Below are 25,097 nucleotides of genomic sequence, written 5' to 3' on the forward strand. Positions count from 1 at the left end.
CTTAAGAATGATTGTAATTGATAAGATGCTGCCTTGGAAGAGGAACTTTCCAAGTGAGGCAATGACCTGACTCATTCAGTGAGACACCAGGAGCCTACAGCAACATCATGAAAAGGTGCTCAGTGTATCACATCCTTCATGGGGGCCAGGCCCTACTGTGCCCAGAGTGTGGGACGTGGTGACCTCCCTTTGGCTTGAATTGAATCAAAGCGCATTTAATTAGTTTGAAGAAGTCTTGAGTCTGCAGGATGATTAGATGGTGTATTAGTCCGTGAGGGCCGCCATAACGAATTACTACAGACCGGAGGGGCATAAACAGCAGAACTGATTATCTCACAGTTCTGGAGGCTGGAAGTCCAAGATCAGAGTGTCTGTATGGTTGGCCTCTTGTAAAGTCTCTCTCCTTGGTCTGTAGATGGCCCCTTTTTGCTGTGTCCTCACATGGCCTTTCCTCTGTGCACATGTCTTTCTGTGTTCGAATTTCCTCTCCTTAAGGATACCAGTCACAGTGGATGAGGGCCTCTAAAGACCTCATTTTAATGACCTCTTTAAAGACCTCATCTCCAAATGTTACATTCTGTTACTAGGGGTTAGGATTTCCTAGGAATTGGGAGGAGACAGTTTGGCCATGACAGACGGGTAAGGGGATAAGGAACAGTGCCCCCTGGTGGGAGAAAAGCAGGAGGGTGGGGACTGGATGGAGACCTTGAAGGGGAAGGTTGGGGACTGTGGGCATTTCCCTGTTTGGAAGGAGGCTTGGACATGGGACAGGAAGGAGGTTTAAGGGTCCTTGTGCACCAGACAGTAAACCCCAAGCCTGTAGCTGATATCAAAAGTCATAGAGAATCCTCGTAGGTCCCTGCCATAGATGGCCCCGTGAAAATTCTTCCAGCTGGACTAGAGGTTGGAGTCCCTGGTCTCAGGTGTGATGTACTGCCTGCCACCTCTCCCAGGTGTTTGCTTCGCCCCTGTGCACCTCATGCTGGAGAAGGATCTGGTGGTGGGGAGAGAAACAAAGTGTTGGTTCCCACTGCCAGTGGCAGCCGCCATGGCCTTTGGGAATTGAGGGAGGGAACAGGGCTCTACCCAGAATTGGGAAGCTGGTGTCTGGAGTTTTCCCGACTCTTATCTGACCCTTTCTCAATCTCTGGCTCTGCCTGGCACCCACCCCTTAGAGCCCAACCCCCTGCTACCACCCTCTGTGTGCCTGGAGGGCCCCACCCCACAGGCCCTTCCATCGCCATGGCTCCATGCTTCTTAGTTACTTCTCACCCTCTTCCCTAACCCAGACCCCCTGCCTCAGGTATGAGTAACAGGCCCTCAACAATCAGTCCCCAAATGCCAGGCTGCACCATATGGGGGGTCCTGAGGGAGAGAGAGGGCATGGGCTTTCACGCCAACTTCTTTCTCTTCCACCTTTTTAACTTTTGAATTCAACATTTGTAAGAAGATTCACATCTGCTGTAAAACAGAGGTGCTCCATGTTGTGGGTGAGGGGCCGAACATTACAAATATGTTTCAATGTCAGAAATGTTTTGATGAGTGTTTCTTACAAAGAATTAATATTTATTCGTTCCTGTAGCAAATGCTTCTGCATCTCCTCTGATGTGCTGCAACTCCTCTGATGTTGCAGAGATGAGTGACAATCTCTGAGGGTCAAACAAGCAGGTTACAAATAACTGGAACATAAGGCAGGGTTAGGGGCACCGGGGTGGGGGGGTGGGGGGAGGGTTCAGTCGGTTAAGCATCTGACTTTAGCTCAGGTCACAATCTCAAGGTTTGAGAGTTCGAACCCCACATCGGGTCTCTGCTGTCAGCACAGAGCCTACTTTGGATCCTCTGTCTCCCTCTCTCTCTGCCCCTCCCCTACTCATGCTTGTGCATGCAGGCAGTCTCTCGCTCTCTCTCTTGCTCTCTCTCTCTAAAAACTAAACATTTAAAAGGCAGGCACAGGGGCGCCTGGGTGGCTCAGTCAGTTGGGTGGCCGACTTCAGCTCAGATCCTGATCTCATGGTTTGTGTGTTCGAGCCCTGCATCGGGCTCTGTGGCTGAAAGCCAGCTCAGAGCCTAGAGCCTGTTTCAGATTCTGTGTCTCCCTCTCTCTCTGACCCTCCCCTTCTCATGCTGTCTTTCTCAGAAATAAATAAAACGTTAAGAAAAAAAATTTTTTTTAAAGGCAGGCATAAAGGACTGTAATGGAGGCACAGCATACTTGGAGAACTCCTAAGAAAACATTAATTTTTACCAAAGGAGAGGCATTTGGACTGGCCCCTGGCAATGCATAGGATCTATGTGGGTGGATATGAGAAGAAGGGCCCTTCCAGCCTGAGAGGACAAAGGGCTGATGATGCATATGACATGCTTAACCCAGGCAAATTCTTTATCTTCCATAAATAGCATGCCAGATAAGAGACTTCCTGAGACGAGACTTCCCAACAAAACAGCGATCCTTGAGTGAGTTTCAGAAGGTCTGGAAAATCTTGAAATTGCCTGCATAATTTCATGTATGCGTGCATGTGCCCAGGGAAGGAGTTCTTGCCTCGCTTCCATTAGAGCCTTTAGAAGTCAGCACAAGCTAGCAGCTGCTGGAGCGAAGCACTTGGTGTTTGAAGTGAGGCGCAGGGAGCAGCATCGGCGTTGCCTGAGAGCTTGCTAGAAAGGCACACTCGCAGGCCCTTTTGCCATGTACCCAGCAAGACTCCACTTCTTCACAGGGCCCCACAGGTGACTCATGTACACTAAGTGCCCCAGGAGGTTATCCCAGCTTTGCCTGCACCTGTTTTGTGACTCGGGCCCATTTCTGTGATTCTCTAGCCTGAAGATCCTCAAATATCACCTGCATCAGGATCACCTGGAAAGCCAGTTGAAACACAGATGGCCAGACCATACCCCCCAGAGTGTTGATTCAGTGGATTGTGTTGGCACCAAAGGGTTCGCATCTCTAACCAGCTTTCAGGTGATGCTGATGCTGCTGCTCCAGGGAAGGGGCTGATGTAGCCGTTTTCCAGATCGTGGTCGACATGCGTAGCCATTCTTCTTTGTGAATTGGAGACCTCTGGGCAGCTGTTCCGCTCTAGGATTGCTGGAGCGGATCAGGGAGGGCACCGACAGTCTTACTGATAATAGGCTCCCTGCACTGCAGTGATTCTGCAACTTTCTGGTCCCAGGCCCTCTTTATACTCTTAAAAGTTATTGAGGACTTCAAAGAGCTTTAGTTAATGTGGGTTACCATCTGTTGGTATTTACCCTCCTAGGTATTGTAATTTTAAAATATTTATTCTTTATCTGGGGCACCTGGGTGGCTCAGTCAGTTAAGCGTCCAACTTCGGCTCAGGTCATGATCCCATGGTTCCTTGGTTCGAGCCAGACATCAGGCTCTGTGCTGACAGCTCAGAGCCTGGAGCCTGCTTTGGATTCTGTGTCTCCCTCTCTCTCTGCCCCTTCCCTGCTTGTGTTCTGTTTCTCTGTCAAAAATAAATAAACATTAAAATATATATATATTTAAAATATTAATTATTTCATTAAAAAATAATGTGCCTATGTTGATGTAAGTGACACATTTTTTATATTTCCTTTAAAAACTTTAGTGAAAATAGTAGTCCAGAAATTGTTTTCTATTTTCTTTTTTTTAATGTTTGTTTATTTTGAGAGAGAGAACACGTGAGCAGGGAAGGGGCAGAGAGACGGAGAAAGAGAATCCCAAGCAGGTTCCGTGCTTGGAGTAGAGAGCCCAACACGAGGCTCAAACTCATGAACCATGAGCTCATGACCTAAGCCGAAATCAAGAGTCTGACACTTAACTGATTGAGCCACCCAGGTGCCCTTTCATTAATTTTAATATTGTGGTAAAATACTGTTTAAAAGAAAACCACAAGCCCAAAATGGCATTACTTAGGTGAAGGCTCCAAGTTATTAAACCAACACTCAATACCCAGCCTGACTGCAGTTTCAACCCCCCACAAATGCAACCTTTAACCAGTCAGCATAGGAACTTCCTGGTCAGCACAAGGAAATTATTAAGAGACCCCTGCCGTTGCCCCTAGCAGGGCCACCGTGCCTAAAACAATGGGTCCTCTGCTAATAATTTCTTCTGTCCTACTCCATCTCTACCTTTAAAAACTTTTCCTTTTCTGTTGCCCTTTGAAGCCCCCCTCTACTTGTTAGACAGGGTGCTGCCCCATTCATGAACTGTTTAATAAAGCCAGTTAGATCTTCAAAATATACTTCGTTGAATTTTTGTTGTTTAACAATACACATAACCCAAAACTTACCATCTTAGCCATTTTTTAAGTGTACAGTGGCATTAAGTACCTTTACTGTGCTGTACAGCCATCACTACCGTCCATCTCTAGAACTTTTTCATCTTGCAGATATGAGACTGTACACTAGTAGCACTGATTCCCCCTTGCCTCTTCCCTCCAGCCCCCGGCACCAGCATTCCACTTTCTGTCTCTGAATTTAAATAATCTAGGTACCTCATAGAAGTGGACTCCCATAGTATGTGTCTTTTTGTGTCTGGGTTATTTCACTTTAGCATAACATCCTCAGGATTATTATTTATTTTAATGTTTATTTATTTATTTTGAGAGAGAGAGACAGAATCCCAAGCTGGCTCCATGCTCAGCATGGAGCCCAACATGGGGCTTGATCCCACAAACGCGAGATCATGACCTGAGCTGAAATCAAGAGTTGGATGCTTAAGGGGTGCCTGGGTGGCTCAGTTGGTTGAGCATCCAGCTTTGGCTCAGATCATGATCTCATGGTCTGTGGGTTCAACCCCTGTGTTGGGCTCTGTGCTGACAGCTCAGAGCCTGGAGCCTGCTTCAGATTCTGTGTCTTCCTTTCTCTCTGCCTCTCCCCTGCTCATGCTCTGTCTCTCAATACTAAATAAACTTAAAAAAAAAGTCAGATGCTCAACCTAATAAGCCACCCGGCTGCCCCAAAATCCTCAGGATTATTCCACATGGTAGCACATGTCAGAATTTCCAACCTTTTTAGGACTAATAATACTCCATTGTACATGTAGACCACATTTTGTTTATCCATTCATCCTTTCATGGACACTTGGGTTGCAGTTATTCCTTTTTTTGAGCACCGAATGCCAAGTGGTTCTATTCCCAAATGCACTATGCTCACTTTGACCTGAGCAGACAGGGGTCCTGGGGGTTCAGGAATTGGTCCAAGACCTGTTCCTGACTTGGCTTGACCTAGCTTTGACTTCAAAGCCTAATGCCTCCCCCTAAGCCACACTGGGAGGGAGCTTGGACTTTGTTGTGTGTGCCCTGCTCGTCCAAACAGTGGGAAGGAGGAAACCAAGATAAGCTCCAAGGCCTGATTGACAAAAGTGACCTGGGGAGGGGGGCGGTGTTGATGCCTACTGACTCTGTAGGGCAAAGTTTTTGGTTTCAAAGGTTCTTCCAATCATTGTGGGAAAATCAGTACCTCCACTGTTGCTGCTGGGTTTTAAATCTGTAGGAAGAGTTTGGAGAATGGTTTTGTTCTTAAGAACAAAGCCTTTTGGTAGGGAAATGTTAAATATTCAAATCAGTGATCAGTGGAAGTGTGTTTGAGGTGACTTCAGCTGCTGAGGCTGGACTGGATAGGCATAGCACTGGGCCTTAAGGAGAAACCGTGCACTGGGGTCCTGCTGGCGTGTCCAAGCCTACTTAGCAATAGGGCAAGTCCCTTCCTACCTCTGATCCTCAGTTTCCTCATCTGAAAAAGGATTGCCTTGTTGGATGGTTTTCAAATAGATTTCAAACTTAAGCTGAATTCAGGCCAGTAAATAAAGCATAATGTGTAGACCACCTATTTAATTCAGGGGTGGGTGCTAGAACCCCCTCTTCCTACCTCCCTCCTTCCAAACCCATCCCCATCATGGGGCAGGCAGCCAGGAGGAGTCACTGTGAGACCTCAAGGTCACTCTGGATGCATTCAGCCCAAGGAAGGCTACAGTGTGGACCACAGGGTGCCCATTCCTCCCACTTAATGTGAGTGCAACAAGGTGTGGCTTAGGTAAACTCCAAGTTTAGATTCAGCTCCTCTGGCTCTTTGAACCCTGAGCCAATGTGTTTTCCATCTCATCCTGCAAATTTGCCAAGTCTGGTGGAGACTACAATTAAAAGGTGTGTTTTTCTTTTTTTCTCAGCAATGAGATGATTGGCTTTGCATTTGTATAGTTAGAAAGAGGAAGAAGTAGCTCTGGGCAGCAAAGACAAATAGAATAGGCTGGGTAATTTGAGTGTGACAAGCTCCATGTTTTTATCCTTAAGACTCTTCAGGTCCTTGCTTAGCCTGGGAATATTTTATCGCCCCTCTGCCCCCGAAATCAGCACATGGTCAGTGCATGTCCTCTTCCACCTGCCAACACTGGTCCCTCTTTACTCCTCCTTAACATATGTGTCTTTTTATTTCTTTGGAAAAGGGTGTGTGGCAGAACCTGTGCATGTTGATGAGGCTTTCGGGGGTTTGATAGTGGGGTTCGCGGGGTTGGGAGCCAATGGCCAAGAATGAATTCTTGATATTGTCTTTGGTGCAAAAAGTGACTTTTTAAAAGTGTTACGGAATCTGGTCTGGATCACCCAGCGGAAGAACCAAGCAGCACTCAGAGATCTTGGAAGGCAGGAGATTTATTTTATTCCATTGGGCTCAGAGATCATTCTCCAGAGGTCTGAGCCCAGATCATCAGCAGAGGAAACAATTTATAGCCTGTTACTTCCGCATTCCGTATTAACGTGGGCTTGACAGGCAGGGTGGGAAGAAGTGGGGGGTCTTTGATCAGGGACAGGTATTTCCTTCTCAGCCCTGTCGGCCATCTTAGAACAGATTTTTCCTATCAAAAGCACAGGGACAGGACTCATGGGCAGGAAGAGCTGCCCCAGGACCATGAGGAGAGACTGGTTTTATACTATGGAGTGAGGGGGAGGTAAAGTCCAGTTTCTAACAAAATTTTCATATGCTGAAGGAGATTCCTAGGATACTGGAGGCCTAGCTGTTGTCAAGCTAAGGTTGTATTTCCCTCTAGCAAACATTACCATTAAGGCAGTAAGGAGTTCCTGGGGAAATGTTTTGCTCTGCTTGCCTCAGTATTTGCCAATGAGCTGCAGGTTAGAAGGAAGTTTAATTTTATCTGCCATTTCCTTCTGCCTTTGTTTCCCACATCTGGTGTGGGTGTCTGGAACCAGATAGAAAGCTAGAGGCTATAGATGCTAGAGCAAACCAGAGCCTACTTTTAAGAATGTAACAGCTGAGAAACTAGGTGATCGAGAGAAGATGTGGGGAGAGGAAATTACAGGTAGCAGTCAAGAAGAGACGATTTTGCCTGGTGGAAGGGTACCATGACATCCACAAAGGATTTTCTTCTTCCTCAAAGTGTTCCGAGTCTCCCTTAATCCCCAGAACACACATAGTAACCACCACCCCCCTTCCTGGCTGCCAGGCTATAGGGACAGCTGGTAATTTGTTCCTGCATTTATTTTTTAGATAATTTATGTTTGGTACTTTAAAAAAAGTTCTGAGTTGTGTAAAATAAAAAGTTAAATCCCCTTTCACTCATCTAGAAGTAGCTACTATGAATAGTTTTGCGAGTATTTCCCAGACACTTTTTAAAAATACACTTTTGTGTGTGGGGGCGGGGAGGGAGTGCGCATGTGCGCCTATGAGTGCACGTGTAATTTTTATATAAATGGAATCATGCTGCTTTTTCATTTACTAGATCGTGGGCAGATTATCCTGCCAGTACATGTAGATATACCTCATTCGTTGTGATGGCTGCTTGGTGCTTCACAAGTTGGGTGGACCATCATTTATTTAACCAAACCTCCATTGAAGGATGATATTATTTTGGTTGTTTTCACAGCTGAATAATACATTTAAAATTTTTTTTAAAAGTTTATTCATTTTGAGAGAGAGAAAGCATGCACAAACAGGGGAGGGGCAGAGAGAGGGAGAGAGAGAATTCCCAAGTAGGCTCCATGCTGTCCGTACAGAGCCTAATGTGGGACTCAAACCCACAAACTGTGAGATCATGACCAGAGTCAGATGCTTAACCAACTGAGTCACCCAGGTGCCCCTTAATAGTACATTTTATTATTATTTTTTTAAGTTTAAGTTTATCTACTTATTCTGGGTTGGGGGGACAGAGAGTGGGAGAGAGAACCCCAAGCAGGCTCTGCGATTCCAGCATGGAGCCCAGTGCAGGGCTCACACCCACAAACGGTTACCTGATCTGGAATCAAGAGTCTGATGCTCAACTGACTGAGCCACCCAGGCACCCCTTGAGCAATACATTTAAAAGAAAGTGCCACTGTGTGCGGCCTTACTCACCAAGACTTTGGTTTTAGTACTTGCGCCTTCCATGGAAGAAACCATTTGCATTTGATTTTCGTTTTCTTAAACGGGTAGTGTTATGTTATAGTAAAAAGAACCAGATACCGGGGGATTTGAAGTCTGGGGTTCTCATGTCCAGCCCAGCCATTTGTGATGTGCCTGGCTTTGAAGCAGGTCCCGCTCCAACCTGAGAGTCTTTATCTGTGAGACGGCCTTCCCAGCTTGGTGCTGTGGTGAAGCACAAAGGAGCCTACCCTGGGGAAGTGGTCTCAGAGTGCCACAAGTCTTCTCCGGGACCTTCCAGGGCCCAGCCCCCCTCTCTTTCTTGTGTGTGCCTGGCTGAACATGGAAAGTAATAAACCCTTTTCTCTTTTGGTCCAGATTTCGGGTGGCATTTTGCATCTCAAGGACAACCACCCTAACCCTGTATTCTGGCTTACTTTGAGAAAACCCTGCCCCAGCATTTCAGGGGAATCTGAGTAATTATCTGAATAATTATGAGGTGGACAGAACACGAAGCAGAGTTGCTGGCCCCATCCCCTGACGGGAGGAATGCTTGCTCTCCTCTTCCCTCCCAGGCCCATCTTCTACTGTTGGTTGTAGGGCGGACAGAGGCTGCCTGAGGTCGAGCTTGGAGGACGCACCATTTGATTTAAGTGGCTGTCTCCACTGCAGCAATGAAACAATAGACCCAATTAAGTGCATTCTGAGGAATACCTGCTAGTCATCTTGGAAAGAACAAAAGGGGCGATTAGAGAGGAGAAATCCCACTGGGTGGGGAAGCAGGAGGAGGGTATCTCTGTGAGGAGATCTGAGGGAGATCAAGGCGATGGCTGCTGTGGCCTCCCAGCTGTAGGGATCTCCCTGGCCCATGTGATGGTTGAGAATTCCTCCCCTGCCAGCACTCTGGGAAAAAAGTCTATACTAAACTTGGTCTTGATTGTATCTTCCATTTTTGGGGTTCCTCTAACAGTGAGTGGAACACGTGCACAGGGAGGAAACTGGGGATGGAGGCACGTTAGGAGATCTTGGGAGCCAGAGACCTCCCTGTGGTCAGCGCACCTGTCATCCAGCTGCTGGGTGGGGTACATGCCCCCATGAACCCAGAGGTTACGCAGGCCCTAGTCCCTTTCCCTCCTCACCCACCCCTCCAAATCAAGAGACTTCCTGAAGTGGTGTTATTTTTCCAGGGCTTGGTTGCTTAAAATGACAGAAATTTATGCTCTCACAGTTCTGGAGGCTAAAGTGCAAAATCAAGGCGCCAGCAGGTTTGGTTTCTTCTGAAGGCCATGAGGGGGAATCCATTCCATGCCTGTCTCCTAGCTTCTGGTGAGGCCAGGGACCCTTGGTGTTCCCTGATTTGTAACTCTGTCACTCGTCTTAATGATTTCATCCACAAAGACTCCATTGCCAAACAAGGCCACATTCGCAGGTACTAGGCATTAGATCTTCGACATACCTTTTTGGGGGCCACTCTTCAACCCACTATGGTGAGGTAAGGGGGCAATAACACTGGGGTACGAATACAAATACATTTCACCAGAAATTACATTTCCTTCATCGGTTCTTCAGATTGATTTTAATGATCACATTGAGGAGTGTGACAAGATATAGCCACACAGACACATTTACCTACAGTTGGAAATACATCTCAGGAGAAAGGGAAAAGCCAAGGATATTAATATGAAGGCACAGAAAGCAGGGAAAAGAGAACTAGAAGTTTCCTCGTAGATGTGAGTTTCTGTGATTTCTCTAAAATAAAGAGAGGGAAGGAGGGAGAGGAGGTGGTTAGTAAGAAAGGCCAAGAAATTCTGATGCATTCTCCAAGGTGAGTTTCACCATCCGCACATACCATAAAAGGTCAGCCTTAAACAGCCTCAGAGTACTCTGAGACAGAGCTCCAGGATTCATGGAATTCCAAAGGCTTTGTTCTAGAGGCTTCTTTTAGAATACAGAGTAGTCTTCAGTCCTCCTGCCCCACTGGTAGCTTTGGGTCACAAGAGAGCAAATTCTGTCATTCGACTTTGTCCTGTGTGTCAACTCTACCTCCATCTGGGGGTGAGTATGAACTCCCAGTGGAGGGAAGAAAAATAATAGCCACAATAATTTAGAAGACACCATAGCCTTTCTCTCCTATACCTGCCTCTTTTCTTTCCCTCTCTTCCATTCTGCTTCTCACTCACCCAGCCTTTGCTGAGTACCTACTATTACCATGCTGTGGCTGTGGGAACAAAAATAGGAAGACAATACTTTGTGCCTGTAAGAAACTCACAGGCTTGTGAGTGGACCAGATCCAAAAATAGACATTTCTTTTTTTTTTTTTTTAATGTTTCTTTTATTTTGAGAGACAAGAGACAGCAGGTGCAGGGAAGGGGCAGACAGAGAAGGAGAGAGAGAATTCCAAGCAGGCCCCATGCCATCATGACCTGAGCTGAAATGAAGACTTAGTTGCTCAACCAACTGAGCCACCCAGGTGCTCAAAAACAGACATTTCTGATGCAATCTAATATTAATTTTAATGATGGAGATACTTATAATAATGATAATTACCACTTATTGGTATTTCTCCTCTGTGTCAGACCTTGTAAGAAACGGGCATTATCATGATCTCGTATAATCCTTATAGAACTCCCAATATATAGATGAGGAAATTGAGGTTCTGGATTATTAAGTTTCCCAGTTAGTTAAGTATCAGGACTGGGGCTTGAAGCTTGTTTGCTAGGTTCCAAAGTCCATCCTTTCACCTCTGCTCAGGAGCACAGAGGGAGGGGCCCCTCCCAGCAAGCACGCAGGAAACTTGTCATTGGTCCGTGGGACTTAAAAATATGGTATCACCTTTTATAAATCACAGATCAGGTGGTATCAGCAGGGCACATAACCAGAGTACAAATGTTATTGTCCTCTCCTCTTTCTGGCCCTCACCTTTGTCCTCGTTCTTTCTGGTGATCTGATTTTCTTTCATGTGGGTGGACAAACTTATTTACCTTTTTGATCCCTTTGATTTTTTATTGACCCACTTGGCTCTTTTTGCTCTTTTGCAAATGACTCCATTTGCTCTTTTAAGGGCCATTTGCGGGCCAAAGCCCTGTCTAGAGCCCTGCACCAGGGAAGACTCCTCCCCACACTGGGATGAGGACAACTCCCAATAAATAAAAATGATGACCCATGTGACATGCGGGGCTGAGCAGGGCTTTTATCCATCCCTTAAAATGCACTTCCTTCCACCGCTATTTCTAGCCTTGGCACTCATCATGGAACAGAAGGTCACGCCTGAATCATCATGGTGATTGAATCTTGCAAATGTGAGGAGATTGTAATGAACACACCAACATTGGTTGCATCAGAAAATCTCAAACCGCAGACCTAGTGCTGCGGATGATCAATGTTTCCTTCCATGCACGCTGCCCTCTTGGGAGCTCTTTCGATGTTGCTGTGCAGAATAAATGAAGCGCTCTGTACCAGGGCCTCTAAAGCGTGCAGGGCTGAGGGTTGCTGGTCACTAGAAGGCTTACAGCACCCTCCTTTCTGGGAACATCAAGGGGAGGAGAGGAAGGAGCATATGTTCAGCCCCTGCTCTGTCCTAGGACCAATCCCAGATGCTCCCAAGTGGATATTCCCCTGCCCTCAAAGTGGCCCGAGGGGGACATCTTAAAGCTGCATGGGCTCCAACAAGAATAGAGTTGTTCTATTGGGATGGCTGGAGGCGGGACTTCCTGGAAGAGGCAGTTTTGGGTATAGGTGTCGAAGGCTCTTTGAAGGCCACACTGAGGGAACGAGGTGTTCTTGGTGGAATTTCCAGTGTGTTAAACCAGGGAGGTGAGAGAGTAAGGGCACCCATTCATAGGACACTCTGTAGTCCATTTCAGCTGGGGTCTGGGTACGTTCAGGTGAGCAGTTGGAAAGGAAGAGAAAAACGTAGATTGGCACAGAGCTATAGACTGAATGTGTTCCCCCCAAATTCTCAGGTGGAAATCCTGATCCTCAGTGTGAGGGTATTAGGAGGTGGTTTTGGGGGGTGATTGGGTCAGGAGGGCTGTGCCCTCATTAGTGGGATGAGCGCCCTCCCCAGAGAGCGGTCCCTCGCCCTTTCCACCACTTGAGGGCACAGCCAGAAGATGGGTGGGTATGAACCAGAAGGAGTGAATCTGCAGGCATCTTGATCCCAGACTTCCTAGCCTCCATACTGAGAGATGTCTGTGTTTATAAGTTCTGCGATCTATGGTGTTCTGTTACAGCAGCCCGAACAGACTAATGGGGAAGGATCTTGGTTCTTTAGGAGCAGTTGCCCCTGCTGGATCCCTACCTCAGGGACACCTATCTTTCTTTACACAGGTTTTATAACAGCTTTCAGGTCCAAGGGCTTTCAATTTCCAAAACAAAAGACTGGATTAAAATTTTCTTTTTATGCCCTAAAAACGTCATGTCCTGGGAGACCAGCCAGGAGATGAGCATCTACTGATGGATCTCGAAGCCCCTTGCTACCCCATCTTAGTGTCTGGACGTGCTCCCGGGTGGGGGATGGGGGTAAGAAGGAAGGGGAGGAGGGGAGACACAGATGCAGACCCAGAGTTTCCAGCAAGAATGTCTTCCCCTGACCCCAGCATCTACCTCAGTCCATACCCACCCTGGGGACGTCTATTTTGTACATTAGCATCTCTTCCTAGCCCAGTTTGCCAGGGAAGGGCCCGGTATCTGTGGAACTGATGAAACAAGTTCAAGTTAGAGCTAATCCAGCTGTGTACAAGCCAGAGGCCTGGAAATGAGCAAAGCACCGTGTTAGATTAGGCATTCTCTGTAACAACACTCCCATGGAGGTACCTGGTACTTTGTCACCACAAGGGCTATATATCCTGGCTCTTCACAAGGCAACCTTGCTGCCCTGTCCTTTGGGAGTAGTCTGTGGACATGGAATAATAGTTGGTCTGTACTAATTTAGGCCCAACTCAAGGAAGTTGGTTCTGAAGTTGCCATGGCAAAATGAGATACGAGAATGGAACAATTTTTGGCTTCTTGGAATCCTTGCAACTGATCCCTCCTCACCCCAGCCCCCCCATCCAGCCCTCCCCCATTCCCTTAAAGGGCCTGTAACAAGTAAGACCTTCTTATTGTAAGAATTTTGAAAAACAGAAAAGAAGGCAACATCCACAAACCCACCTCCCAGGGGGTGACCACTGTTAGCATCTTGTATTTTATTTGAAGCTTTTGTTTTTTAAAATAAGTGTTTCAATGTTAAAACCCAAATTAATGCACTTCTAACTCTGGCTGGGGTGGGGAGGGGGGGTTCTGGCTGTCATTCAGATGGGGGCTGAGGGATTCAGGTTCAGGATGTGTGCAGAGTGCCTCCTTTTGATTTCTTGATTGTTCTAGGGAGTGGCTGAGGCTGAACTGGAACAGAACCTGAACCGAACTTTCAAGAGCTTCTTCAGAGCAAGTGATGAGGTGAGGTTGCGGGGGGGATGTGCAAAGATACAAAGGCCTCTGGAATGCATCCCTGGGAGGGGGAGGGGTCCTGGAGTATGGGAGAGTCTGGAAATGAGCAACTTGGCCTCCTTTCCTTTTTTTTTAAAGTTTATTTATTCATTTTGCAAGAGACTGAGATAGCGTGAGTGGGGGAGGGGTAGAGAGAATCCCAAGCAGGCTCCCCACTGTCAGTGCAGAGCCCCACAGGAGATTTGAACTCATGAATCATGAGATCATGACCTGAGCCAAAATCAAGAGTTGGATACCCAACAGACTGAGCTGCCCAGGCGCCCCAGCCTTCCGCCGGTGTAGTCAGGGTGATTGAGGTCCTCACTTTACTACTCCCCTCATTATGGGGAAAGGTTACATCCTCCCCATCACACACAGGCAGGGCTTTGAAACTAAGATCAAAGAAAGTTTATAATGCAACAGTTTAGAAATTATGTCATGACCTGCCACTACCATTTTCACATGTGTAACTTTATCAAAGTCCCAAATCAATTGCCATCACTAACCCTCATCTTGAAAAGGAGCCTAGGATGCTTTACCTCCACAAGCCCGCCTGCCATCTCATATGTCAGCTGTCACTGTCTTGTCCCCCCTGTTATTCAGACAGTCAGTGCCACTAAGACATCCCCATGTTTGCTGGTCACCACTGGAGTCTTGCCCCTTTGCACTTAGTTCAATTTCTTCCCTCCTGAAGGACCTTCTTTGGTGCTTCTCTCAATAAGAGTCTGTTGATAGTGAACTTGACAATTTTTTGGCCTGAGAATATCTCCATTTTGCTTTTCAGTCTTGTAGAATAGTTCATCCAAATATAGAATTCCAGGTAGAAGCTTCTGTCATTGCTTATGACAAACCAGCCTGAGGTCTGCCCTCTTGTATTCAGTGGTGTCTGATCTCCAGTTGGATACATCTTTGAAGTTTTCTTTTTTGAACAGGGTTTTGTGGGGGTTTTTTGTATGAAAGTTGTATGTGGTTCTTTTTGCAAATCATTCTAATCTCTTATGATAGAGCCTTGCTCTATTCTTGATTTCTAGTTCCTTCTTTATGTCATTAATTTAATGCTTAACATTAAAGCATAGTTACTTTTTTCATTCTCCCTCTCTCTTTATCTTACTTTTTGTTTTTGGGAAAGTTCTTTCTTTTTGTTTTTATAGTTTATTGTCAAATTGGTTTCCATATAACAGCCAATATTCATCCCAACAAGTGCCCTCCTTCATGCCCATCACCCATTTTCCCCCTCTCCCCATCCCCATCAACCCTCATTTGTTCTCAGTATTTAACAGTCTCTCATGGTTTGCTTCCCTCCCTCTTCTTAACTATTTTTCCCCTTCCCCTCCCCCATGGTCCTCTGTTAAGTTTCTCCTATTCCACATATGAGTCCTCTCTCTCTCTTTAAGTTCTATGACTTGATATCCTTGGAGACTCTTATGTTAACTGTTTGCTGTGTTTGCTCTCTCTTGCAGTGGGGCATGTGTGTGTGTGTGAGAGAGAGTTTTACAGTTTTGGTTTGTGAGCTCATCTTCAACAGCACTGAATCTGCACCAGTCTGCTTCAGCTGCAACTGAGAAAAGGCCCTCATCTGCTTCAGCATTTGCTTCTTCTGCCAGGCATCCCAGTGGCATTGCCAGCCCAGGCTCACTTTTCTTCTTGTTTGCTTTGCATCTTGAGGGGTTTCCAGACTACTCAGGTAAAGCAAGTCTAAATCTAGATGCCTATGAAGGCAGGCTTCCAGCCATGAATTCCTGGGAGAACTTTTTGTGGTTTCCTCTTAGAACCATACCGAAATGGAACAATGTCTTTCACTTTTGCTCTGCATGGTAGGTGGATTTTTTTAATCCACCCCTTAACTGAAGACTGCAGATTTACTGGATTTATAGTGGAGAGGCAGAGAGTGTCAGTCTTTTTTATTTTTTTAATGTTTTAAAATTTATTTTGATTGGGGGTAAGGGCAGAGAGAGTGAGAGAATCCCATGTAGGTTCTGCACTGTCAGTGCAGAGCCCTAGTAGAGCCCTACTTGGGGCTTGAACTCACGAACCATGAGATCATGACATGAGCTGAAATGAAGAGTCAGATGCTTAACCAACTGAGCCACCCAGGCACCCCAGGTAATATCTCATTTTTGACTTCCCACTGGCCACAGGTCTCAGGTCTCATCTCTTATTCCCATTGGTTGTGTCAACCCAAGTTCTTACACTACCAAACCTGCAAAGCACCCAGGAGCAGCCTTGGCACAGAGCCGTGGCCATTAGCCACCTCTGCTTTGACCCCTGAGAACGTGTCTCCCACTCTCTGGGGGTTTTAGTATGTTTATGTAACCTGATGGCACCCGTAGGCCTTTGGTTGTGACAAGGTTTACAGATGACCCATTCCGGCATATTTCCTTACTTCCCCCACAGTGACATTTCTAACTTTGCTCCCTACAGGCTTTTCTCTCTGTGAGCAGAGTCTGTGAAATGGGTAAGAGAGGTTCTTGGGAGGGAAGGGGGACAGGAGGGTCATGGCAGGAGTCAGCTAAACGTGACATGAGTGTCCATCTGACCGCTATGAGCAGAAGCAGCCACCCCCGAGCTCTGAACTATGACTTGTTTAACATAGGTCCCCCCTGCTGACTAGTGCTCACCCCAGCCCTGGACTGACCACTCGGCCTTGGGCCTTGGTTCTTTTCCCCCAGGGAACTTTGGTCCCCAGATCTTAAACCGTAAGAGCTTAGAGGACTTCTAGAGCTCATCAGGCCAATCCTGCCTTCTGCTGATAAGGACCAAGACTGATAGGGAATGACCTTTGCAAATCACCTGGTGCACACCGGGCCCGGGGCCAGAGTCAGACTGGACCCCAAGCCAGAACCCCTCTGTCATAATCCACTGGCCTTCCCTCCATTCCTGCACTGTGTTCCCATCATTTCCACATGACCACATGTGGTCATCACACGGTCACCACCAGGGGGACTGGGGACTGCCAGGACACAGCGCACACCTCTGAAAACAGGGTAGGGTTCCATGCCATACAAAAGACCATGAGCATTCCGAAAGCAACAGATTTCATGCTGCTTGCCCTGGAATTTCCTCTGGTCTGAGAGTAAAATCAGCACCCATTTACGAAAGTTCTGAGAATGAGTGGGGGTACCTAAAGTTAAACTGTTTAGAGAAGATTTAGTATGGGGGAGAGGGTAGCTGGAGGGCTGGTAGGACCTGGAAAAACAATAAATAGTGTCATCCTGTGAGCTTCTGAAAGAGGGGGGCATATGGTTTGTCCTGGAAGGCCTGTGAGATCCTTGGGTTCCAGGATGACCATGAGGGCATGGAGAACTTGAGAGGAGATGGGCTCCTTGTGGAGAAGAAAGAGAGAAAGAATGAATGAAGGAGCATGAGAAGCTTCCCTGGGAGTTCAGATGTGACAAGAAAGGCAGTCAGGTATCCACCGTCATCAGCTGGGAACACACTGGAGTTAGAACTCAGGTGCTCGGCCCAGGGCTGGCTCCAAGAGCAAACAAGTGGCTTTTTTGCAGGAGGACTCTTTGTGAGAACCCCCCAAGAGCCCAGCCTCAGCCGCATCGTCACCGAGGAGGACATCCAGTTCTATGTGCAGCAGTTCAAGAAGTCTGGTTTCAGGTAAAGAGAGCAGTGCCCCAAACAGTGAAGAGATGATTGGTAAAGAGGGGTATGGGATGAGGCCTACCATCCCTGCAGCTTCTGGGTGACAAGGGCACTAAACGGACCCCCCATGATCTAACACAGCAGCCCCCAGAGAATGTGGGCCAGCTTCTGTGTGTTTCCGGAAGCCCACTTCCGAGGCTGGCAGCCCTCCCAGCTGAGCCTGAATGCCTGCACTAGGCCTTGCTCGTTAAAATATGGCAAGTGTGTCGGCCACCAGATGTGAACCCTGGGCTCTGTCCTCCCCCTTCCCCTGCAGAAACCTTAGCTCCTGCTGGGAAGACCCCCTCTGAAGAGCTGGCTCCTTGGGGGAGGGGGTGGTCTGTAGCATAGTCATCTCCTGAAAGCCTTCCTGTGTTTGTTTCCCTGATCTTCCCCACCCAGGGGCCCCCTAAACTGGTATCGAAACATGGAAGTAAACTGGCTGTGGGGCTGCACAGCCTTGGGACGAAAGGTAAGTGCTGGTTCAGGGTGGCTACCCTCCCCTAGGAGCCCCTGTTGGGGCTCTTCATTGGCCCAGTTCATCTGCTGTTTGGTCAGAGTTGGGGGGATGGGCAGGACAGACTAACTTGCTGTCTTTGTCCTTTCTGCCCTTCCCCTCCACTCAAGGGAGAAGTGCCTCAACTCAGGGCTTTCACTGATGCTTTCCTTGGAATGGTAGAGGGTGGCTTGGGGGCAGAGCAGGGCATCCGTGTGGAAGGCCCTGTCTCCTGACGGCGCCCCAGGTCAAGGCAGCAGATTGTCCAGGATGACTCCTAAAGGTGAGGGGATCACACAGAGCCCCCATTTCACAGAAGGAGCGTGAGGTGCTTTCAGAGAGATAGGCATCAGCCTCTGGCTGTGTCACCTTGCCCAAGTCCACCTGAGTCTCAGTTTCCTTGTTTGCCAAGCAGACAATGGGTTTCCAGTCTCTGGGTCTGTGAAGTGAATAACGGTATGCACCGCTTTTTGAAAGCTCGCTTTTACGAAAGACCTACATGAGGATCTGTTTTCACTAAGAAATCCAAAGAGGATTTTTGCTTTTAGAAAAAAAAGCAGCTGGTATCTCTTTTGCCGTGAGTCATTCTAGAGGCAGTGTGCAAGCGAGAGCGGCCCAGCCAAGCCCCTTCCCCAGGAACTACCCTCAGCCTCTCAGCACTAAGTCACTATAGCCTTGAACTGTATCTGTGAGCATCTGGGCTTTCTAGTGGTCTGTTTTGTGTATCTGTTAGCAAGATGTTTCCTAAGGTTTCAGAAAAAACCTAAGAGGGGTTATTTTGGGGGTCCAGGAATGTTCAAAAACTTTTTCATATAAATTAGTGGTGATTACTTCTTCACTTTACACCATTTTGGCATATGGCGGTTTTCACAGGAATGCTCTGCTTTTGGATAGCTGGGGAAACCTATAACAGGATCCACAGTTTACATTCAAAACATTGAAAACCAGGGTGCCCGGGTGGCTTAGTCGGTTAAGCGTCTGACTCTTGATCTTGTCTTGGGCCATGATCTCATGAGTTTGAGCCCCACGTCGGGCTCCTCACGCTGATGGTGTGGAACCTCTTGGGACTCTCTCTCTCTCTCTCTCTCTGCCCTTCCCACCCACACTCTCTCTCAAAATAAATAAACTTAAAAAAAAAAGTTTACAGACCTATGGGAAATTGCATTTTCGCATTCCTCAGCTCCCTCAGTAGCCCTGGTTTTCTCATTGATTCGTTGGAAGAGGAACACCCTCCGTGTGCTAGACCTTAGAGATACCATGGCAGATAAAACTCATGAGGCCCATGGGGCACCTGAATGGCTCATTCAGTTGAACGTCTGACTCTTGATTTCAACTCAGGTCACGATCCCAGGGTCATGGGATCGAGCCCCATGTGCTTAAGATTCTCTCTCTCTGTCTCAACAAAACAAAAAACAGATGAGATCCCAACCTCATGAGGGTGAGGCAGTAGAGCATGGAACATAGTTAAGAGCAGGCTGGGCCGCAGCTTAGCCTGGGATCTAATCCCTGTGTGACCTAGGGTAAGGCACTTAACCCACTCTGTTCTCCATCACCACTTCTGAAACATGAGAAGTATGAGAATAGTTCTTATCTCATAGGTGTGCGTAAGGTGTGGGTTAATGCCTTCAAAAATAGTCCTTAGCATGTAGTAGTAGTAGTAGTAATAGTAGTAGTAGTTGAAGCTCAATATCTTTGACTCCCTCACCTGTGACTGATAAAAATGACAAAGCTATGGTTGGATAGGCAAAATCTCACAACATGGAGGCACGTAATGCCAGAGGCTTTGGGAAGGTGCACCCCAATGGGGCTGACGTTGGAAACCCATTCTTCTATAGCTACCTTCCAGATCTTCCTTCTCCCCCACCTCCTTTCACAACTCCACAACCAGTTTCCATTTTGACTTGGAATATTCTGGAGTTTATAGCAGCCTTAGGATTAGTTTCAGTAATAAAACCAGTTTTTTGTAGTTGTTCATTCAACCTATTCCCTTTAAAAAAATTATTTTTTAAATTTAAATCCAAGATCGTGAACAAATAGTGTAATAATGGTTTTAGGTGTAGAATTTAGTGATTGATCACTTCCATATTACACTCAGTGCTCATCACAGCAAGTGCCTTCCTGAACACCCATCACCCATTTAGCCCTTCCCCCCACCCAGCACCCCACCATCAACCCTCAGTTTGTTCTCTGTGTTTAAGAGTCTCTTATGGTTTGTCTCCTCTGTTTTTCTCTTATTTTTGCTTCCCCTCCCCTATGTGCATCTGCTTTATTCCTTAAATTCCACATATGAGTGAAATCACAGGATATTTGTCTCTCTCTGCCTGACTTCTTTTGCTCAGTGTAATACACTCTAGTTCCATCACATAGCAACAAAATCGCTTATGAACATCTGCTGCTCCTTCATCATTTGGGAGCGGGGCTGTGGTGAGAAGCACGCCGTTCTGTGCGGTGGTGAAAACCATGCAAGTTCCTTAACCAGGGACAAATGGAAGCTGTTTGACAATTATAATGGTGGAGGGAGAACAAAGAGGATAAATGGAGGCTTTCTCCACCCCACAGTATTCTATCTGTCAGTAGACGAAAGTGAAGTCCTTTCTGCTGCCACTCATGTCAGGCTGATAATAGCTGTGGCTGACCCATTCACTTCGTGGATTCTTGGCTGACCTTTTAAAGTTTCCACTTAATTCCAAGAAAAGGAATATTGATCTCAATCCAAGGCATCTTTCCTCCTTTCTGGTGCCATCTATTCCGTTCTATCAAAAAACTAAATTCAGCAGAATAAGTCTGAAGATCTAATTGGCCTTATTAAATGGCTCATGAATCAGGCAGCCTAGCATCCCTTCTGGCAAGCAGAGGGGCGCACTGTGGGCTGGCATTGCACAAAGTGGAAGGTTTTCTCCAGAAGGAGGGTGGGGCAAGAAAGGTATAAGCAAAAGAGAAGAGGCCATTGTTTCAGACAAGGTCATGTTCCCTTAGGGGGAAGAGCAGGGGTCTTATGCACAGTCCCTCAGCTTCCTAAGGGGGAAGTGGAGAACCTGTGTGACCGGTTACCTCCTTGGTGCTCATCAATAAATTCCAGCCTAACCAGTTAAGACATTTCTGGGGGAGGAACTGCAGTTAGGTTAGGTATTAAGCTCTGGTTTAATGACTTGGCCTGGCCCAAGTGACACCATTTGGGGCCTGTGGTTTTCTTTTTATGGTTCTGTAAATATCAGACACACAGAGTGGGCCAGCACACGTGTTCTTACTTCCACACACTCGTGTGCACGAAATCCGTGTTGGTCATGACCCTGTTGACTTCATCCATCTTAGAAAATCCCAGTCTGTCCTTCTGGGTGTCTCATACTTCTACAAAAAACACTTCATGTGTTTGGGCACCAATATATGGGGGTTACCTCCACCAAGCAGTTCTCTACAACACCAGAATTCCATTCCGTTCTGGCACTGTTTCCCCAGAGGCAGTGTTGGATCCCACAGGTAAGGGCCCGGTCCTACAAGACTTCCCCTCCTTCAGATGCCAATCACAGGCCCAGGTGTGCCTGAGGATCCCATGCCTCCCGCCTCAGGCTTGATTCATTTGCTAGGGTGGCTCACGGAACTCAGGGAGACAGATTTGCCAGCTTGTTAAAGGGGACCATGAAGGATACAGGTGAACAGCCAGATGGAGAGACATATAGGGTGAGGTCTGGGAGGGGCCCAAGCACAGGAACTCCTGTCCCTGCAGAGCTGGGGTATATCACCCCTCCCAGTGTGGATGTGTTGGCCTGTGTGGAAGCTCCCCAAACCCCATCCTATTTGGATTCTATGGACTTTGATGGAGGCTTATTCGTGTAGGCATGATTAACTCCATTGCCAGCCCCTCCGTCCTCTCTAGGGAATAGGGGGTGGGGCTGAAAATTCTAAGTTTCTAATCATGGCTTGGTCTTTCTGATGACCAGCTGCCACCCAGTCCCCACTCAGGAGCCCACCCAGAGTCCACTGGATAGAACAAAAGATACCCCTTGTGCTCTTATCACTTTGGAATTTACAAAATTTACACAGGGTTTCAGGAACAGGAGCAGAGACAAATCTGTATTTTCTATCATCTCACACCATCATCTTAGATCCCCAGTAATAGTGGTGCCTCCTTCCTGCAAAGCCTGGGGAAACAAAGCCAGGACCACAGTCATACCGCAGGGGTCTTTCTGAGGGGAAGGGTGTTAATTGTGGGAGAAGCCACAAAGCAGTAAAATGAAGTGCTGTGTCCGTCTGGGGAGAGGGAAGGCCTAAGCTTTAGAGGGGTGCAAGAAGGGACCATTTCCTCCCTTCTCTGGCTGCTCCTGCCTCCTGGTGCCCTCCCCTAGATCCTGGTTCCCGCCCTGATGGTGACCGCGGAGAAGGATTTCGTGACCACTCCGGAGATGTCCAAGCATATGGAGAACTGGGTGAGCCAGCTGTCCTGCACTGGGGTCATCAGTGCTTCCCGGGAGAGGGCACAGGCCTTGCGGGGGAAAGATGGCAGCTGGGGATGCAGAGCCAGAGTGCTTGCTGGACGGGGCCCTTCATCAGTGGGAGCCTTGCCACCTCAAGGAACAGCAGTCTCGACTGATGCTTCCTTTCCCCTGCACTGATGTAGCCTGTCACTCACTCACGCACGCATGTGTGCCTTCATTCATTTCATGGGCTTTTACTGTGCACGTAAGTGCTAGATTCTGGAAGGTAAAGGTGAATAAGTTGGGGAGCTCGCCATCCTGCTATTCATCCCCGACGCAGGAGAGGTGACAAGGGCACTGTTGGGAGTGAGGGCTTTACAGAGGTGTGGACCCCTGCATCTGGCCCTGGTGAATGACTAAGGCCTGCCCTACAGAGAAAACAGGAGACAGGTGAGAGGCAAGGAGCATGCAGGGTTTACTGGGAGAATGGCAGGAGCTCCGTATGTCTGGAAGATTCTGCTGAGCCCACTGGGCCAGGCTGCACTTTGTATGCCCACAGGTGTGAGCCGCTGAAGGGGATTGACAGGTGACACATGTGTGGGTTGGAAGCTCACCCTGCTATGAGCACGGAGGTTGGCGGGGATCCGGAGGCTTGCAGGTGGGGTTGTTGTGGGCTGGCTCATTGTATCTTGCTGAAGTGCCAGGGGCGGTCCAATTCCTTAGCATCATTGGCACAGCAGACAGTGTGATACGTGAGATGCTGCTGAGGACACGCTTGTCATGGGGCCCCAGAGCCCGCTGACTGAGAGGCTCATATTCTCCAGCACCAACCCTTGAAGGTTTCTGTAGACTCTCCAGTTTTTCAGCTGGCCCTTTCCGGCCCTGGCAACTGACTGCTGACCTCAGTGAGGTTTATGTTTGGAAGGGGCCGTCCTTGCCTCTGTGGGGAAAGCCACATTCCCCGCAGCGTTTTCTCCATCGGGTTGCACATTTCAAGGCTCGTGTTGGGCGGGAGCCTGCATGTGCCAAGTGCGGTGCTGCTGCTGGCCCCCCTCCCCCTTTGGGGCTTGTTTCTGTGACCCACTGTGGCACTTCAGGGTCCCAAAGGGAGACCAACCAGCCCTGCATGCCGGGGAGAAGGGAGGCTGCCTGAGAGGGGGACTCAGTCATGTCTGTGTGGCGACAGCCAAACAACCAAGTATTTTCCAGACAGTGAACAAGCCGAATCCTAATAATTCTAAAGAGAAGCAGTTTGTTTCGATGAGTACAAATAAGGCAGCCCTGAATTTGAATCTTAGCTCAATCACTCTCTGCGTGACCTTGGGCAGGTTACCTGACTTCTCTGAGCCTTCACCTTACCCCAAAGGATTACAGTCAAGGTTAGAGAAAGCAATGCATGTAGACTCCCTGGCACACAGTAGCAGCTCAGTAAATGCCCATTCCTTTCCTAAATAATGCAGGGGTTTTTGGGGGGTCGGGGGTGGCCCGAGGGGAGCACTAACCTAAAACCAGACCCATATGCATTCTGCCACTTAACTTTTCTGAGTACGGTTTTCTTCTAGATCCCCTACCTGAAAAGGGGACACATTAAGGATTGCGGACACTGGACACAGATGGAGAAGTAAGGAGATGTGGTGGGGGTGGGGGAGACTCCCGGGTGAGGGAGACCAGGACTTCCCTTGTACATCCAATAAGGGCTTTCCTGGCCTCACCATTCACTTCATCACCCCTGCTCTCAGACGTGAGGCTTGACAGGTGTGAATTGCTCTCTGTTTCCTTCCCAGGCCCACCGAGTTGAATCGGATCCTCATTGAGTGGCTGGAGACTGATGGCAGGGACCCACCAGTGGTCTCGAAGCTTTAGGGTTTGGTGTGTGCCAGCCCCCAGCAGACCTTCGAGCCCTTCCTCTGTTGGGCTTAGAATGCAGAGGAAGCCTTTCCAGTACCTCTTGTAACCGGCAGCAACATTCTAAGGGGGCTTACTCCCAAGGGTGGTTTCCTTTATGAAGAGAGTCAGGTCTGACATAATTTTAGATGCAGGAAAAATCGTGTGTGATTCATTTTCCAGGTATGAAGGTGTTACTTTATCTCTAAGAGCTAGTGTTCTATAGGGCACAGAAAGGGGTTGGCCAGGGGTGATTTCTCTTTGACTAACCAATCATGGCATTGCAGCAAAATCAGCAGTTAATTTTGAAGCACGTTGGCTGAGATTGGAACTCATTGGTTTAATAAAGTTAAAACATCCCTGACACTGGCGTTTGTTCTGGGAGGAAGGCAGAGCGAGGGTGGTAGACTGTTGTCTTCGAATGAATGTGTTTCCCTCTGCTCTTGAGGCTCCAAGGCCCTGCATGATCTGGAGCAGCAGTGCCCAGTGGAATTTTCTCTTTTATTTAAAAGCATTTTTTAACATTTATGTTTGAGAGAAAGAGTATGAGCACAAGTAGGGGAGGGGCAGAGACATGGTGACAGAGGATCCCAAGCAGGCTGCACGCTGTGAGTGCAGAGCTCAATATGGGGCTTGAACTCATGAACCTTGAGATCATGCCCTGAGCCGAGATCAAGTATCAGCCGCTTAACCGATGGAGCCACCCAGGTGCCCCTGTGCAGCGGAACTTTCTGAGATGAGAGAAATGGTCTGCTCTGTGCTGTCAGATGGAGAAGCTGCCAACCACATGCAGCCATGTGCCCTCAGCACGGTATGCTCGCACACACGCGCATGGCCTGAGCACTTGAAGGTGGAAAATGAGTATGAGGAAATGATCT

General features: G+C 47.9%; 1 protein-coding gene across 1 annotated transcript in view; it reads left to right on the plus strand.

The window, feature by feature from the left end:
- Positions 1–24,613, plus strand: part of EPHX2 (epoxide hydrolase 2) — a 67,459-nt gene extending 42,846 nt beyond the window's left edge. Inside the window, exons 13-19 of the mRNA XM_077769713.1 lie at positions 13,696–13,767; positions 16,219–16,252; positions 17,301–17,403; positions 17,830–17,899; positions 22,267–22,347; positions 23,898–23,956; positions 24,120–24,613. Of these exons, the coding sequence (XP_077625839.1) occupies positions 13,696–13,767; positions 16,219–16,252; positions 17,301–17,403; positions 17,830–17,899; positions 22,267–22,347; positions 23,898–23,956; positions 24,120–24,198 (498 nt within the window). The 3' untranslated portion in view covers positions 24,199–24,613. The remainder of the gene's footprint in view (positions 1–13,695; positions 13,768–16,218; positions 16,253–17,300; positions 17,404–17,829; positions 17,900–22,266; positions 22,348–23,897; positions 23,957–24,119) is intronic.
- Positions 24,614–25,097: the final 484 nt, after the last annotated feature.

This window comes from Crocuta crocuta, unplaced genomic scaffold, assembly GCF_008692635.1.
Source record: "Crocuta crocuta isolate KB4526 unplaced genomic scaffold, BGI_CrCroc_1.0 scaffold551, whole genome shotgun sequence".
Taxonomy (NCBI): Eukaryota; Metazoa; Chordata; class Mammalia; order Carnivora; family Hyaenidae; genus Crocuta; species Crocuta crocuta.